The sequence below is a fragment of the Panicum virgatum genome, chromosome 9N (assembly GCF_016808335.1).
Source record: "Panicum virgatum strain AP13 chromosome 9N, P.virgatum_v5, whole genome shotgun sequence".
Classification (NCBI taxonomy): Eukaryota; Viridiplantae; Streptophyta; class Magnoliopsida; order Poales; family Poaceae; genus Panicum; species Panicum virgatum.
In genome coordinates this window covers 77,689,275-77,706,880 of record NC_053153.1, presented here as the reverse complement: position 1 = coordinate 77,706,880, position 17,606 = coordinate 77,689,275, and the positions used below count along the sequence as shown (strand labels likewise).

At 52.2% G+C, this 17,606-nt stretch overlaps 2 protein-coding genes and 1 long non-coding RNA gene across 3 annotated transcripts; 1 reads left to right on the top strand and 2 right to left on the bottom strand.

The window, feature by feature from the left end:
* Nucleotides 1-7,697: 7,697 nt before the first annotated feature.
* On the bottom strand, nt 7,698-9,198 carry LOC120693317. Its single transcript, XR_005682958.1, has 2 exons — nt 8,003-9,198; nt 7,698-7,929 (listed from the first exon to the last, which is right to left on the bottom strand). It is a non-coding gene; the product is annotated as an uncharacterized LOC120693317 (long non-coding RNA).
* A 2,641-nt stretch (nt 9,199-11,839) lies between these two features.
* On the bottom strand, nt 11,840-14,042 carry LOC120693014 (methyltransferase FGSG_00040-like). Its single transcript, XM_039976414.1, has one exon. The coding sequence runs from the start codon at nt 13,809-13,811 to the stop codon at nt 12,189-12,191; it is 1,623 nt and encodes a 540-aa protein (XP_039832348.1). The 5' UTR covers nt 13,812-14,042; the 3' UTR covers nt 11,840-12,188.
* An 813-nt stretch (nt 14,043-14,855) lies between these two features.
* Nucleotides 14,856-17,495, top strand: LOC120693365. The gene is made up of 3 exons (XM_039976780.1): nt 14,856-15,115; nt 16,237-16,310; nt 16,960-17,495. The coding sequence occupies exons 1-3, from the start codon at nt 14,933-14,935 to the stop codon at nt 17,036-17,038; spliced, it is 336 nt and encodes a 111-aa protein (XP_039832714.1). The 5' UTR covers nt 14,856-14,932; the 3' UTR covers nt 17,039-17,495.
* The last annotated feature ends 111 nt before the right edge of the window (nt 17,496-17,606 follow it).

Below are 17,606 nucleotides of genomic sequence, written 5' to 3'. Positions count from 1 at the left end.
CCGGGACCGCTAGCTTCGAGGTGCCAGCTTGATCCCCCTCACCCGGCTCGGCAGGCTGGGCGGTAGGTTTCAGCAGCCGTCTTTCAAAGACACCCTCGGGCACAGATGCCCAGGTAGATGCTCTCGCAGAGAGATCATCTGCTGCTGAGTTGTGCTCGCGGGGAACGTGTTGCAGTTCCAAGGCGTCGAAGTCCTTCTCGAGCTTCCTCACGTGAATGAGGTATGCCGCGAGCTGGGGATTGTTGCAGTTGCAATCCCCTCGGACCTGCTTGATGATCAGCTGGGAGTCCCCCTTCACCAGAAGCTGCCGGACCCCCAATGAGAGGGCTTGCGTCAGGCCGAAGATCAGAGCCTCGTATTCCGCCATGTTGTTAGTGGCCTTGAACTCAAGGTGCACCATGTACTTCAGCTGATCTCCGTTTGGGTCGATGAGGACCACACCAGCCCCGGACCACTTATCGCGGGCGGACCCATCAAAGAAGAGTGTCCAGTGAGGCTCGGTGAAGACTGGTGTCCTGATTTCCGGCTCCGGGGGTCCAGCATTTATGACCGGACCCCCAGGGTTGCTTGGGGAAGGAGTCCACTCCGCTATGAAATCAGCCAGGATCTGGCTCTTGACCGCGTGGCGTGGCTGGAAGTCCAGTTGGAATTCTGCCAGCTCTGCTGCCCACTTGGCGATATTGCCTGTGGCGTTGGAGTTGTGTAGGATCGCTCTTAATGGGTAAGAGGTCACTACAACAACTTGGTGTGCCTGAAAGTAGTGGCGCAGTTTCCTGGACGCAATAAGTATTGCATAGATAAGCTTATGCGTCTCAAGATACCTGGCCTTTGCCTCGTGGAGGACTTCACTGACGTAGTAGACTGGCTTTTGGACGGTCCGGACCCTAGTTCCTGGGTCCGGCTCGCCCGTGTCCATCACGTCTGTCCCTTGGGCCCCCAGTGGTTCTGGGTTCCCACTGGGATGAGGCTCCTCCGGACATGCCTGTGCAGGGCCCGGACCTTCCAGCTGGGGTGAGGCTGACGGGCCCCCGTGTCCGGGGTCCGGCTCACCACCCTTGGCCAAGGAGTCCTTGGTGCTCCCCTGGGGAGTTTGCTCCATCCTTTCGGCGACCAGCACCATGCTGACCGCCTCCGCAGATGCAGCAAGATACAGAAACAACGGCTCACCGGGTTCTGGAGCCACCAGTACTGGCAGCGAGGTGAGGCGCTGCTTCAGCTCCTGGAAGGCTTGTTCAGCCTCTTCGGTCCATGAAAATGGACCGGACCTCCTCAACAGCTTGAAGAAGGGAAGGGCCCTCTCAGCCAGCCTCGATATGAAGCGGCTAAGAGCAGCGAGAGATCCAGTAAGCTTCTGGACGTCCTTGATACGGCCAGGAGGCCTCATTGCTTCGATCGCCTTGATCTTGGCTGGGTTTGCCTCAATGCCTCGATGTGAGACCAGGAAACCTAGCAGCTTCCCTGCTGAGACGCCGAAGATGCACTTCTCTGGGTTCAGCTTGGTGCGCGTGGCGCGAAGACGGTCGAAGACGAGGGACAGGTCCTCCACTAGTGTTGACCCTACCTTAGTCTTGACCACAATGTCATCGACATAAACCTCAACAATATTTCTAATTAGATTACCGAAGGTTTTGTTCATAGCTCGTACAAACGTGGGTAAGGCATTCCTTAGACCATACGGCATGACAATGTAGCAATAAAGCCCATCTACTGTTACAAAGGCAGTATGCTTCCTATCCTCTCTAGACATCTGAATCTGGTGGAAACCAGAGTATGCATCTAGGAAAGACAAAAGTTCACACCCGGAGGTGGAGTCCACGATCTGATCGATACGCGGAAGAGGATAGGGGTCTCTTGGACATGCCTTGTTGAGGCTGGTGTAGTCGATGCACATCCGGAGCTTCCCGTTGGCCTTTGGGACGACGACTGGATTGGCCAACCACTCGGGATGGTGGACCTCCTCGATGAAGCCGGCGTGTAGGAGCTTGTGGACTTCTTCGCGGATGAAGTTCTGCCGCTCCACGGACTGCTTCCGAGGCTTCTGGCGCACCGGCGTGGCGTCAGGGTAGATCCTCAGATTGTGCTCGATCACTTCCCTGGGGATCCCGGGCATCTGTGACGGTTCCCAGGCGAACACGTCGACATTTGCCCGGAGGAAAGCGATGAGCGCGTCTTCCTATTTCTCCTCCAGGTTTCCCGCGATGCGGGTGGTCCTGGTGGAGTCTGTTCCAATCTGTACCGACTTCACGAGAACTTGGTCCGGGTCAGATGGTTGGACCTTGGGAGCCTTTGCAGGCGCCCTGGGTTGCGAGGTGGACGGATCCTCCTCGGAGCGTGCAGCCTCTGCCGCCAGAGTATGCAGTCTCTCAACTGCAGCGACGGCAGCGGTGCGGTCACCCTGCACGGTGAGGACTCCGGCAGGGGAAGGCATCTTCAGGACCAAATACCCGTAGTGGGCAACGGCCATGAAGCGGTAGAGTGCCGGTCGGCCAATGATGGCGTTGAACGGGAGGTTCACCTCCGCAACATCGAACATGACGCTCTCTGTGCGGAAGTTCTCCTCGGTCCCGAACGTGACCGGCAATGTGATGCTCCCCAGGGGGAACACCGGGTGTGGGCCCACTCCGAAGAATGGGCGAGAGGGAGTCAGCTTGGACTCTGGGATCTGCAGCTGCTTAAATGCTGCATAACTGATGACGTTGAGACCAGCTCCACCGTCAATCAACACGTGGTAGAGCCTCACGTTGGATATGACAGGAGCGGTGACTAAAGGTAGCACACCAGCTCCGGCCATATTCTCCGGGCAGTCGGATGGCCCGAAAGAGATGGTGGTGTTCATCCACCTCTGGTGCGGCGCCGCCCTCGGGACCCCCGGCTTCACCGAAAGGACCTCCCGGCGAAGGGTCTTCACATTCCGCCGGGAGACAAGCTCCCAGCTCCCGCCATACATTACGTACAGCTTCTTGCGGCGGTCGCCGTTGTCGGAATCGGAGTCGTCGTTGTGATAGACGCCCTTTAGCTCTCGGGCGGGGGATTGGTACCCCAGCTCCTTCTCCCCGGCCGCGGCCCCACTGTCAGAGGCCTTCTCCTTGCCGGCCCGCTGGCGAGGAGGGGGTGAGCCATCCTTAGAGGACTGCTCACGCCGCCCACTGACCCGTTTCGCGAGCTTTTGGATCTCGCGGCAGTCAGCGGCGCTGTGGCGAGCGGTGGGATGCACTGGGCATGAACCTCCGCTTCCACCTTGCGGGCGAGGGCGTTTGCCGTGGGTATTCTGGCCCCCAGCCGCTGCAGCCGCAGCCGGCGCCGCTGCTGGCGCTGCTGCTGCAACGACTGGTCCGCCGGAATGCGGCTCCCCGCGACCCCGGTTCTTCTTCTTCTTCTTGCCACCGCCCTGAGCGGTAGCACTGGAGCCACCAGCTTTGGTGTCTCCATCTTGGGGGGCTGAGTGCCATGCACGGCCCTCAGCGGCCCTGGCACACTTGTCTGCCAGGGAGAAAAGCGTAGTGACGCTTTCCACCTCGTGCGTCGCCAGCTTCTCGAGCATCTTCTCATCACGCACCCCCTGACGGAAAGCAGTAATAATAGATGCATCTGAGATACGAGGAATGGTACCCCGTACCTTGGTGAAGCGCGAGATGAAAGCCCGAAGCGTTTCCCCGGGTTTTTGCCTCACGGCGTGAAGGTGTGCCTCCACACCATGCTGCTGGTAGGCGCTGGCGAAGTTCGCTGTGAACCTCGCACAGAGCTCTTCCCAGGACTGGATCGTCCCGGGTGTGAGATTCATGAGCCAGGTCCGGGCTGGCCCAGACAAGGCTACATGAAAGTAGCTTGCCATGACGGCGCCGTTGCCACCAGCCGCTGTGATGGCGGTAACGTACACCTGCAGGAATTCCGACGGGTTAGTAGTACCGTCGTACTTTTCTGGCAGGTGGGGGCGGAACTTGGGTGGCCACGCCACGGCGCGGAGGTGCTCCGCAAGCGCAGCACAGCCCACCCCGGCCACCGGTGCGCCCGACTGAATCCGGGCGTTCACCGGAGGCCTGGGTGCTGCCGCGTCCAGATCAGCATTGAGGTTGCGTCCCTCAAAGTTGAGGCGGCGCTCTCGCGCCCTCTCGACAGCGATGCGGGCATCCTCCCCCGCGCGCCGGCGGTTGAGCTCCGCCCGCAAGTCTTCTGTTCGTGCACCCCTCACGGTAGGGGAGCGCACAGATGCCGATGCACCGCCCTGACGCTGGTGGTAAGGTACCACCGCGTTGCCAGGCGGAGGTCGTTGCCCAGTCTTTGCAGAACTGGGGGAGGCCTGAGCCAGATGGAGGAGACGATCGACGTCGTCCCGCCACTGCCTCAGGGCGTCTGGCGAGGCTGCCTCAGCCGGGGGGTTGCGAAGCAACTCCCTAGCCGCTGCCAGCGCTCCGCCGCTCGCAGCCTGTGAGGGGACCCTTGACGGGCGCCCTGACTCTTGCCGGCGGGCGGCGCGCGCCACCGCCAACGGTGCCTGCTCCACAGGCACAGTTGCCCCTGGAGCAGGAACGCGAGAGGCATGTGGCGTGGAGGACGCCACCCCCTCCGTCATCTCCACGTCGTCTACGCGAACCATGGGGACGAAGGAAGATGATGGAATGCGACCAGCTGTTCCCCCCTACCTGGCGCGCCAAATGTCGTGGTGCTGCAAACCACAGCCGGGTGGCGAAAGGCACCCGCCCTAGCCCAGAGGGTGTGTACTCGGGGGTTAGCTAGTCTTAGATCGATCTTCCTCAAGAACTCGATGAACACAGCAAGATTTAGAGTGGTTCGGGCCGCCGGAGCGTAATACCCTACGTCCACTGTGTGTTGTATTGCCTTCCCACGAGAGTGAGAAGGTGCGAGAGTTTCCGCCTGTCCGGATTGTGGAGATTGTCCTGTGCACAGCGGGCACCTCCCTTTTATATCTCAAGGGGGCGCGTACACGGCTGTTGGACCCCCGACAGGTGGGGCCAACGATGCGATATAAAATAACGGGGTGTTCATACATTATGGCGTTGCAGGCGAAGGAGATCTCTCTCTTGGATTCGCTCGCCTGCTCCCGGAGCCCTCCGTCCATCATGTCTTGGCGCTGTCTTGTCGAGACGGAGCCCGACGCAGCTAGTAGCATCGCCTGTTACGTAGCTGAGCGGCTGTGTAGGGAGCGGCGTAGGTGGCATGATGGAAAAGTGCCGAGCCGTCGTATCCATTTAACGCGGCAGACGGGCTCTGCGCGGGCGCGGCTCAGGCGGCTCCACTGTGCTCCTTGGTAATACGCGGCGTGCAGCGGGGCCTGACAAAAGGCTGTCTTGTGTACCGCGGCGGCAGAGCACGCCTTGTCCATCGCATTAAATGCGGTAGGTGGGAGAGTCTTCCTGCGGAAGACTCGCGCACAACCCCACGTCTCCGGGACACGTGGCGGCTCCGGACCCCTACACGGTGAGGGGCGTCCGGACGGGCGCAGGAGGCCCCGGACCCCTCTGGGGGCCCGAGGCCTCGGCGGTCAACTCGGAGCTTCCCCTTGGTGTAGACACGTGGCGTCACCGGACCCATCCTCAGGCGGGGAACGGTCCGGGGCCGTTGGCCTGGTGAGGGAAAAACCTGGCCTGTGGGGCCTGGCTACTCCATCTTTCCCGCGCAGCTACGGGTAACTACGCGGGTCCTGCCTTGCTGCAGTAAGAGTGGGTATCCCTGTTACAGGGTACCGACTTGTACAATGAATTTGGATCACAATATAACAGTTGTCTCGCTTGCCACAAAGTGTTCAAGCGCTACATCCCATCCAAGCTGTGGTTCCACCAGCTCAGGACCCAGCCCGGCAGGCAAGCACCATGTCCGGCCTCCATGTGAGGAACCAGCCCAAATTGATCCTATTTAATTGAATTATCATCCATTGATCAACTCAATTAAAGAGAACCAATCCTAGTAGTTCTTGGAATGTATCATGAGCAATGCTAAGGATTTAAACACACTCCACAAAGCACAACAAGTTAGATCATCACACAAGCACACCCATACATAGAGTTCATATTACATAAAAAGGTTCAAGGTACATGACATCAAGTCTTAAAATTTTACAGCAGAAAGTTCTACATCGCACTCACTCCATACATAATATAAAATAAGAAGATTAACACTATATACCAATAGCCTTTTTCATAAGAACTTCTACTCCTCACTTGCACCTTTGTCCCCGGGTAGAAGTATCTAAAGACGGCCTCCGGTTGCAGATCACCTACATCAACAAATGTGACGCGGCACATGCGAGCACATGTATAGATGAAAAAAGGGGGGGCAAGTATACCTGAATTATTCGTCTTGTGACTAATCTGAGAAAGCCTAAGCAAAGCAAGAAGAGTGTAAGTGTCCAGAGGCAAATACCTTTTTCGCACAAAGGAAAGAACGATGATATGTGCCGGGGCGCTGCTAGTTCTGTTTGTGTGGCGTGTGGATTGTTGCCACAACCTGCAACAAGCTAAGACACATATTTTTACTGAAGTGGATAATTATATTGAGGGGTGGGCGCATTGGATAGATAAGATAGGAATATAAAGGACGGGAGTTTGGAGTGTATATATATTGAAACCAGATGTATACCTAGGACCGAGCGACATGATGTATACCACGGGAGTTTGGACTGCTGCGTTGGCCTTTGGCCTGATACGCCGATACAGAATGGAGGATCCAGAAGACAAAAGCCACAGAAGAGAGACTAAATTCTTACACGCATTGCATAATTGCGGTGTTCGAAAATCAGAAGACACTGTATGGATGCTATTGCACAAATCAAATAGATAATACGGGTGGTAAACTGGTAATGATCGAAGCAAATTATGGAGTGAAGCAATAAAGCACGCACTTGTTGTCATCTGAACGCATTGAGAGTAGGAGCCTGCGGATGCCGTCGCAATCGTCGTAGACGCGGACAAAAGAGTAGATGCGTCGGAAGAGAGCGTCGACGGAGCGGCCTTGGCCAGCCGCCAGCAGCGAAGGCGGCAAGGACGAGGATGCGGAAGTTGAACACGTCGGCCTCGCGGCTGCAGTCACGGACATTGATGAAGCTGAGCGCGTAGGACGAGGCGGCGGCCCAGCGTTCGTGATCCAGCATCCGGCGGAGGTGCTTGGCGTCGAAGACGACCCCGTCCAGGCAATTGAACTCGCAGACGACAATTAATCACGATGCCGTGGCACCGCGGGAGAGGGGGGGTACGGATGAGTATGTACAAGACAGCTGTTGTCTGCAAGTTATGCCATACTCATACATAAACGGCTAAATAGACAACTTATACAGTGGGCTGTCTGTTTAGCTGTCCGCAAGCTATTTAATGTATAAATTGGCACATAAATCATGATGATCAAGTATACATTTGATCTTTGTAGCTATTTTGGTGCTTACATTAGAGAATACATTATATATTCAAATAGATGGCATGAGTCTCTTACAAAAGCATAAACATATCAATAGATACTCGGAATACATGACATGGAGAACAGATATTGCCATGACAGAGCCATCGGTACTCAGCTACAATTTATACTCACATATGCAAGATAGTGGAGAAGACAAATGGCCAGAAAAGATAAATAGCAAGATAGTGGAGAAGATAAATGACTAGATAGTGGAAAAGATATGTGGCCAGATAGTGGAAAACATAAATGGAAGCCTCTTCAATTCCAACAGGCAACACAAACACAACCTGTGCACACAGATGTCCAAAGTGACATCATAGAATTGGTTCAAAATAAGCTAACAAAATAAAGCATTATAGATCATTGGTTCAAATAGTATTACATATCTGTAAGTCAGGAAGCTAGATAAATATGCTTCAGGTTCAGATTCAAATACCATTACATATCAGCATTACAGTTGCCATTCAGAGTTTATTCTTCAGGTTCAGGTTCCAGAGCTTCATGCAAAGCAAGTTGAAGCTCCTAGAAAAAGAAAAGTTCAATGTATAGCAGCTGTCAAATTATATGCATACTGAAAATAAAGATTGCAACATACCTTAATTAGATTCAACAAATAATTTTTTCTTCAAATACTTCATGGTAGCAGCTTGATCAGCCTTCTCTTCATCAGACATTAGTGCTATGTCTTGTGATAGAAATACGCAGCCAAGAGCTTATCTGTCTTCTAATAGTAAGGAAAACATTATCTAGCTGAAGCAGAGAGATAAAGTAACTACAGACCATATCGTTGCACTGAATCTCACTAGTAAAGAAAACATTATCTAGCTTGAATGGAGCATAGTGAGAACTGTCCGATTGAATAGCTAAATTTTCCCAGCTAAATCAACATAGAACTACAAGTTGGCGTCTCTATATATTCAGCTCGATTTTGGGAAAGATGGTTAATAGTGATTGATATCTAGTACATCTGCAATCCCTACAAAATTAATTTGTATTCTGAACTCCATACCATACCATGCAATTGAACTAGACTCAAAACTCTCCTCAATCGGCATGCATCAACAAAGATGTGTTACCAGGAAAAATTGATTGCACTCACTAGTTTCTACGAGCAATCTCTAGTAAAATTGAGACTGATATGTTATCAGGTAGCAGGATTTAATTGAGACTCAAAACCCAGCATTGGGGAAGAATGCGCTGCTAAAGAAGTTGCTCCGACCAGTGAAGGACGTGGGTGAAGCAGCTCCACCAAATCCACCGCCGGAAACAGCTGCCCCGCGGGGCGTGCCCTTCTTCTCCGGCGCTGCTGCTGCACGCGAAACACCCTTCTGTTGTTGTGCAGCTGCCTTTCCTTTTGCCTCCCCTACCAACGATGAGCCCTTCCGCGCTTGCCCCAGCCTTCCGCTCCCGCTGTGCCGCCGCATCAAGCAGCTCACGCACCACCGCCGCCGCCCGCTCCTTTTCTTTCCCATGGTGCTCGTGGGGGAGATGCAATACGAGCCAAAGGTGGAAAATTTGGGGAGGGAAGATGGCGCGCTGCAGAAGATTTTGCCGCCATCGTGCGGGAAAATCCCGCTCACGCGCAAGGGATCCGCCGCGCCGTCGACGACCCGCAGCAAAAACCATACAACGCGCGGCGTGGGGTGGCGACTCGCTCCGGAGCACGAGCCCGTGCCGTCGACGAACGAGACGACGGCTCCATCCTCTTTCTTCATTTATTGATGTACACCGAGGACTCCTGTGCTGATGTGGCAGCAAAAAGACAAGGATCGGCTGTGCGTTGTACATGCCCTAAGGCTGGTTCCAACAGCGGGTCTGCAGCCCCAGCCCACAGCCACAGCCACGTCAGCGCCACGTTAGCTCTCGCCAGCCCACTCGACCCCAGCGCTCCATCAGTCAGCCTGCAGCCTCAGCCCACAGCCACATCAGCGCCACGTCAGTTTCTCCATTCCAGACTTAACCATTTCAGAACGCGTTGCTCTATGATTTAAATTGACACAACAAAACTACTTTATTAAATTTAAAAATTTAGAAATTACATAAAAATTCGAAATAAAAATTACACGACAATTTAAAATAAAGAAAATTACATAAAAATATAAAAATTACATAAATCTACTCGTCGTCGTCGTTGAGGTGAAGCTGTTGTTGCAGACGTTTTAACGCTCGGTCATGAACCTTCTTCTGAGCATCCGTCATACCGTCCGTCGAGCGTGAACTGAGTATGTTCCACTGCTTCCACAGTTTTGCTTGAGCGTACTCGTGGGTGATCTTGCAAAGATCTTCCAACTTTTCGCCCATCTCTGCAGAATCAGTAGAAGTATAGCTGCTTGAGCCTACCTTCCCCTTACCCTTCCGCGCAGCCGCCTTCGATCTATCACGACCCGGGGGACCGTTCACCTCCTCGTCGGTCTCCCGAGAGCCGGAGCTATACTCACCGGAAGCTCCGAGACGTGATCTCTTCGACACGTCTATATTCGGCCCACCACCATGCTTCACTGACCATTTCGGCTGGTGACGGACAGCTTCCCACCAATGAAAAAGCTTAAACTCATGGCCAGCCCTTCGTGCATACCTTGCTTTGGCTTCGTCCATCACCATGTCGTCGTCGGCTCCACTTTGCCGCTTCGACACTTCTTGGTTGTATATTGCATTGAACAGGGAGACCCGTGCATTGTACATGGACTAATGATCCTTCAGTTGCTTGGCGGTGCGATGTCGGAGTGGGTGAGCGACTCTGGAAGTGGCGGGAGCTGGAGGATACGGGTACGGTGGGTAGGGATACGATGGGTACGGATACGGCGGAGGAGCACCTATGAAAGCGCCGGGAGCTGGAGGAAACAGCGCTCGGGGTTGCGAGGGTGGAGCAGTCTCCGAGCGGCGATGGAGCGGCGAGTAGTCGAACTCCTCCTCGGAAGCATTGGTACCCGGCGTATTGGTAGTCGAACGCTCGGGGTCGGCGTTGAGCAGGTCGAAGTATGACTGCATATTTGGACTCCAGTTTGCCATGGTGGAAGAATTTGATAGAGGAAGTGGGTGAAATGGGGAGTGAGAGGTGTGGAATGAGCTCCAACCAGCCCCTCTCTATTTATAGATGAGTTGGGGACGAAATTTGTGATTTTTTGGAATTTTTTTCGAATTTTTTGGAGTCCAAACGGTCAAAAACGACTAATTGCAACGGCTAGCTGACGTGGCAGCCGTTGGCCAATCACAGAGCGCCGCGTGGCAGCCGACCGGACGCGGGGTCGGTACCGACCGGCCGGGTCGGTACCGACCAGTCGGTACCGGCCGGGTCGGTACCGACCAGTCGGTACCGACCGCGCGCGGCTCCAACGCCGGTCGGTACCGACCGGCCGGCCGGTCGATAGCGCTACCGCCCCGCGCTCTCGGTTTCCGCGCTTACCGACCGGCGCGGGTCGGTATCCGGGTCGGTACCGACCGGCGGGGGTCGGTACCGACCCCCGTTGGAACCAGCCTAAGGAAGGAGATGAGGCGGCGGAGGCGCAACCCCGCCAAGGCCGTCGAACGATTGCCGCGCCGTCATCACCAAGCAAATCCACCGCCGGCCGCTTCGGTTCAAGCCTTCAACGGGAAGGGGAAAAAGGCCGCCGCTCGGCTTCCAGACCCAGACTCCAGTCACTCCAGAGGTTGATATCTTTAGACAACTCAAGGGAAGGTAACTTATTACTTTTGGACCGTTGAAGTATGGTGTAACTTATTACTCAGATCAATATCTTACGACAGGGATGTTCTTCTGATACATACACATGTACTACGAGTATATGGATATTTTGGTAAAAAGAAGAGAAGAACAGGTTTGGTAAAACAAAAAAGAAACATATCAGGTGGAAACCACAATTTTCGTGAAAACCCGTGCAACCACAGGAAAAAAGTCGTCTAAATTTAAAAAAAACAATCACACATGTAGATGATATGATGATACACAACCTTGTGAATTATCTTATCCAAATTCGAATTCATTTGTGAGATATAAAAATTACAAATTGCTAACAAATCATCTGGACAGCTTTCTGGTTTGAAATTTATTATTTTTATATCTCACAAATAAAGTCGAGTTTGGACAAAATATTTTACAAGATTGTATATCATCATAACATCTACATATGAGATTTTTTTGATGAATTTAGACGATTTTTCATAAAAATTCTGATTTCCACCAGATATGGTCAAAAAACCCCACATTGAACTGGAATAGGAGTACAGACCTTTTCTTCCCGGCTCGTCACTCCCCTTCTTTGACCAAAAACAGTTTGTGGTGGGGTTGGGGTGGGGAGATCTGAGAGAGAAAGACTACAACGAACTATAAAAAAAATACAAAAGAACAAATGTTATTGCCATGTAAGAACCGCTGCGTGGGGCTCCAGTTTTTGTCACTTCAAAATAAAATTGCATGAAATTTAAAGAATGTCACTTCAAAAATTAAATGGATATAGATATGAGAGAATTCCGAGAGAACAATCTGAAACCAAGATCAAGAGAGCCATGAGAGAATTCATGTGAACACTGAGAGAACAATCTGAAACCAAGATCAAGAGAGCTATGAGAGGATTCATGTGAACACTGAGAGAACAACCTGAAACCAAGATCAAGAGAGCATGAAAATAGTGCTCTCATGGATGTTATGTTGGATAATCTTTGATTCTTGCTCCCCCCCCCCCCGCTTATTATAAATGTTGCGCAAACCTGAATGCTTGCTGCGCAAATTCTTAACGATTGGCAAAATAAACCTATCGGAAGCTGCTTGACAACAGGATCAAAATCTAAACTTTAACGTTGTTATTGGCATCCAGTGTAAGTCTGAAGAGAGCTCTCATTGCGTGCCTCTTGACCACCTTGCCATAGGTTGCCCTCCCAATCCTCACCACCTTGTCCTCTACCTCTAGCCGGTTGCCGCAGCCATTGGCATCCTTGGAACCCCTAAGCATTGCTCTCAGCACGTTCTCATTCCCACCGACTGCATCAGCAATGTTCTCTGCTACAAGGGCCTCGCTTGGAGCTCGCCTGCCCCATTTTCTCACCAACTTATCGGAATCATACACGGCAGAGTATGCGCTCCACAATGATGCGCGCAAGAATGCCTTTCCCCTCTCCTTCACCATGGACTTCCTCATCTTTTCCTCCAGCCGCACCACCAGAGCTCCCATGTCGCCTCCGTTGACCAAATCGTTCTCTGATTTCAGTATTTCCTGCTTAAGAGTGAAATCCTCGGACTCAAACCTGCACCGATCACACCTGCATTCAAATCCCCAAGCTCTGGATGCCTCCCTGCGCTTGCTCACCGGCACAAGCACATCGAAGTAGGGAAATGTGATCTCCTCCCCGGCTTTGATGTCTCTGGATGCGTGGACAATGGCATGGTCTCCGACGTGAGTGCGCCGGGCATTGGGGTGGCAAGAATGGTTGATGAAAGACGGCAAGATCCAGAGCCCCACGCCGCAGTTGACGACACCATTGTTCCCGAGCACATCGGCGGCTGGAGCGTCCTCGGTCAAGCAGTTCACATCGAGCACCTTCAATATCCTGTCCACATCAAGAACCTCCCGCGTCCCCTGCATCACCATGTTGGTGTCGTCAGTGAGACTGAGACCCTCGAGTTCTTGCCTGAACAATGCCATCTCCGGAACGACAAGATCGTCCTGCCGTTCCTCACCGGTGGACAGGGTGTGAATCAGAGCCGCCGTCCTCGGACACTTCTCGGCGGCGTCGAGCACCCTGTCAACGAAATCCTTCCATACCACCATCTTCTCACCGCCGTCAGTGGTGTCCTGAAGCACCCCTCTCCCGATAGCCACCGCCTTTGCCATCATCAGAGTAGCCCCCGCCTCGACGTTCTTGACCGCGAAAACCCCTCGGCCCCCGCGCGCGGACCGGCGCACCTCCACCGGCCCGACGTACTCTGCCAGATCCGGGCACTTCCCGGCGAACCCCGCTAGCACCCACTCCGACAGGTCCACCGCCCCGCTCCTAGCCTGCGCCTCCAGCCGCCTGCACTGCTCGAAGAGCTCCCGCGCCTCATCCGCGCCGCAACCGCCGCCCGCGGCGAGCGCGGCCGCGCGGAAGCAGTCGGCCGCGAGCGCGTACCGGCCGAGCCCGCGGAGGATCTTGCCCTTGGAGAGCAGCGCGCCGAGGTGGACCGGGTCCGCCGCCAGCGCGGCTTCGCAGTCGGCGAGCGCGGCGGCGGAATCCCCGAGGCGGGCGCGGGCGTCGGCGCGGTGTGCGAGCGCGGAGCAGAGCACGCGGCGGTCGGCGGCGGCGCCGTCGACGATCCGGGAGCAGACCGCGATGTACTCCCTCCAGTCCTCCTTTAGCAGCAGCTGCGTCGCGCGGCTCCGCAGCCGCTGCAGCGTCTCGTCGTCGAGGCCGCCGCCCCGGACTCCGGTCATCCCTCGGGGTGTGGGACCGTGGGTGCCGCTCGCGAGATTAATGCAGTATGTTTGGGCTTGGTTGGTTGGTGGTGGAGCTGGGAGTGTGGCGCTCGCTGCACGCCCTGAGGACTTGAGGAGCGAGGACTGCGGCGCGGCGATGTCGGAGTGCTGGTTTGGGTTGGGAAATTTTGAATGCTGTGGAGTGTAACGGCTGGATCTTGACTCCTGTAGCTGGGGTAACGGCTATGAGCTGTCAGTGGAGGTCGGCTCATTTATGGTGCTTTTCATTGCGAGTTTAATACGAATGATTTCGGAAATTCAGAATGGTTGGGTTTGAAAACTGCGATTGAAATGGTAGAAGAACAATGATAAGGCCACAAGGCGGGAGTGAGATGCACTTCATTGGGAGATTGTTCCATCAATAGCTACAAATTACACAAGAAGCACAAAGCAACAACACACACCAAATTTTCACCCATTTCATTCATATTCGTCCTCACTTGGGCTTTTGTCCAAGGAATTGGTTTCTGATTGGAAATGTTGAAAAATAAAAGTGCAGGCTGCATTTGAGCGAATATCAGCTTGAACTCTGAAGTCTGAGCTGCACGTGCACTGTACATGTAAAAAATAAGAGTTTGTTTGGCAGTGCTCCGACTCTTCCAAAAACAGCTCCAGTTCTGGCCCCTCTAGTAGAGCGGCTTCTCTGGTGGAGCTGGAGCCGTTTTGAAAAATGTTTGGCAAAACAGCTTCCAGGACTGGTGCCGGAGCCGTTTGAAGCCACGTTTTGTGGCTCCACCTCTCCAGTGGAAGCCGGAAGGGGCTCCAAGTGCGGCTCCTTGCCTGGAGCTGCTCCAAAATAAACCGTTTGGCATGATTTCAGCTGGAGCCGATTTTTGAGCCCTGCCAAACAGACCCTAAAAGCGAATCTTTACCCTGCATTCTGCGGAGTTTCAAATTGTAAAATACGTTATTGCAAGGCATTTACGTTTTCGTAACTCTCCGCCTTCAGGTTCCACTACTGCTTCATCTAGCCCGACCGATTAAAACTCAACGGCCAGATTAACACCACTGCCACGCCTTATCTGAGAACTTCGCCCACCTGCTCCAAACCCCCGAAACCCCAAACCCAAAGGCGATCCATGGCGGCGGCGGGTTGGCTCCGGCGTGCTGCTGCTGCGGCGGTGCCTCGCCTGCCTTCTGGCCTTCCCCTCATACCGCCTCCTCCCCCTGCCCCTCTAGCCGAGGTGCAGTCGCTCATGGTCCCAGGCCTCGGCGCCGCCGTGGGACCCGCCATGGAGCTTATGGCCGTTCCTAAGAAGAAGGTGTATCCGCTTCTCCCCGTTCCTTTTTCTTTGAAATAAATCCCCGTTATACTTTGTCGTTCAAGCCTGTTGCCAAGTGCCTAGCTAGGTGTGGTCTTGTCGTGGTGATTGCGGTTGGAGGTGTGTTATTGTGTGGTGCGCTCTAGGTGTTCGTTGAATTGCCTGTTAGCAGAAATGTGTCATTTGACTCATTTCGACCTGTTATACCAGTGGATCATAGAGATAGATGGTGTTCTTTGCTCCTGGAGAACTAACTATCTTAGGTCGGGTTTTAGGAGTATGTTAGATTGATGTGATTTGCAAATGCATGCGGTATAGATTATCAGAACTAGTATTAGTTTTGTTTTAATAACAGACATGATAAACTGTTTTGTATGTGTTTGATGGTTTGAGTAGCATGTCAATGTAGGTTTAAGTCATCATGAATTCATGATACCGTTAGTTCAGTGTGCTAAATCCGGTCTGGCGGACCGCGGATGCTTTGCCGCCATCGTCGCGTTGGTTGTCGGGCGGATGCTTTGCCGCCATGGTTGATGGTTCGGGTGGATGCTTTGCCACCATGTTTAAGTCGTAGACCTTTGCACCCGGGATGTTGTTTATTCTGCTTGCAGGTTGAGTTGTAGAGTTCTGGGCCGTGGTATCTGGTATGTCATCTCTGTATTGCTTTGCTGTTGTTCGTGTTGTCGCTGTGTTTACTCATTTGTGTGTGCGTTTTTTCAGTTTTTCTCTTTTTTTAGTCCTTTGTGCTCTTGTGTTGGTCATGTTTTGTTTGGCCGCATCAAGATTGTGTCTGTAACTGCTTTCTTCTTAATGAAAAATGTGCTCAGGCACGGTCGCGAAAAAAAAACAATTACTCAGAAGGTGTTCTGAGTTCAGGCCTATGTTATGATCATCTAACACCCTCCAGAAGTTAGATGTATGCAGTAGACTGATTTCATGGAAAAAAAACATTGACTGACAATAACAACATATGAATGCTTGTTCTTCAGTAAAATCTGCATGATTTCACCAGCCACATGCTTCAGTTGTGGAATTTAGAAAAAATTTCTTTGGTTTATGGTTTTCGCCTTTTCTAGGCACTGATGTCAGTAGAGGTCCTTATACTCTCTTATGCATTTCAGGTCTCCAAGTACAAGAAGGGCTTGAGGAATGGACCCAAAGCCCTAAAGCCTGTCCCAGTAATTATCCGTTGCAGGTACATTTAAAAGCTAAGTTTGCTAATGCTTCTTATTTAATTTGTTGAACACATTGGTAGTCTTTACCGAGTAATTTGGTATATCAGGAATTATCATAAATTTCCCTATGCAAAAGAGTGTTATAGACTCTAGTTGTTTTAGTAATCAGGTTTAGTCTTGCACAATTATTGGACTGATCAGATAGAAACATATAGGCTACTTTTAGCAATGTCCTCACCCTTAAGAATGTATTGGGATCAATACATGATACAGAGAGTGTTTTAGTGTCTCACAAAACGCAGTGTACTTTCCAAAATTCATAGTCTAGGACAGTAGGTTACTGATCTAGACATTTGTCATGCCATATATCAACAGTTTTGCTTTGTAGTAATTCGAGTGTTGTATATTTGTATATCTGTTGCCTTCACATGATCTGGAAAACGGTTATCTCATTTCAGTTTCCTGTCTTGGTTATCTTCATACTTCGTTGATGTTTGTTTCATGTGGTTCTTGTCATATCACTGTGCAATAATTAGAGCAAAGTTCCTGAACTTTGTTGCAGAAAAAAAAAACTTCATCTTCTGAATGCTCCTAACAAAACAAGCACAGATCCAATGGTACATCTGGTCCCGTCCCTGTTGTGACATGTCTCTCTTTTGTGGCTTCCAGGTGTTGTGGCCGTGTGAAACTACCTCACTTCTACTGCTGCAGCGGAGAAAGAGGAAACCCCGGCGAATCAAGCTCATAAATGTTTGGGTTTTCCTACTTTAGTTTGTGCGCCAAGCTATGTCTGAACTCTGGATATCGTAATACCAGCAACCAAAGTTCTCACATCTCGTCTAATTATTGTACAACTTACTGTAGCTTGGATTTCATAGTATCATTTCAAACTTTTATCTGCTAGTGGAAAGGGTGGGGCCCGTTATTGTATTACTCCCATTCACTGCGTTCGGCAGGCTGGAGCTGGAGGCTAGAGCTGGAGTGGTGCGAGAGAAAAATACTGTTGGGCTGGCTGGAGCTGGAGCGGTGTGAGAGAAAAGTACTGTTCGGCTGGAGCTGGAGCAACAAGCCAAACGCAGTGATTGTCTTTAGAACCATTCTGTCAAGCTGCTATCAGTTTGCCACCTTTTTCCTGAGCATTTGTTTGCCTTATGCTGTAATCGTCAGAAACTGGAAAAAAATATTGCCAATAATTCACCATTTCAGAGGGATGTGAATATCCTGATCTAGGTGTGAATGTCCAGATTTGGAGCTTTGCATGTGTTGCTTGTGGTGGGAGGATAACCAGCGTTGCAGCATGAGAGTGATTGTTTCGT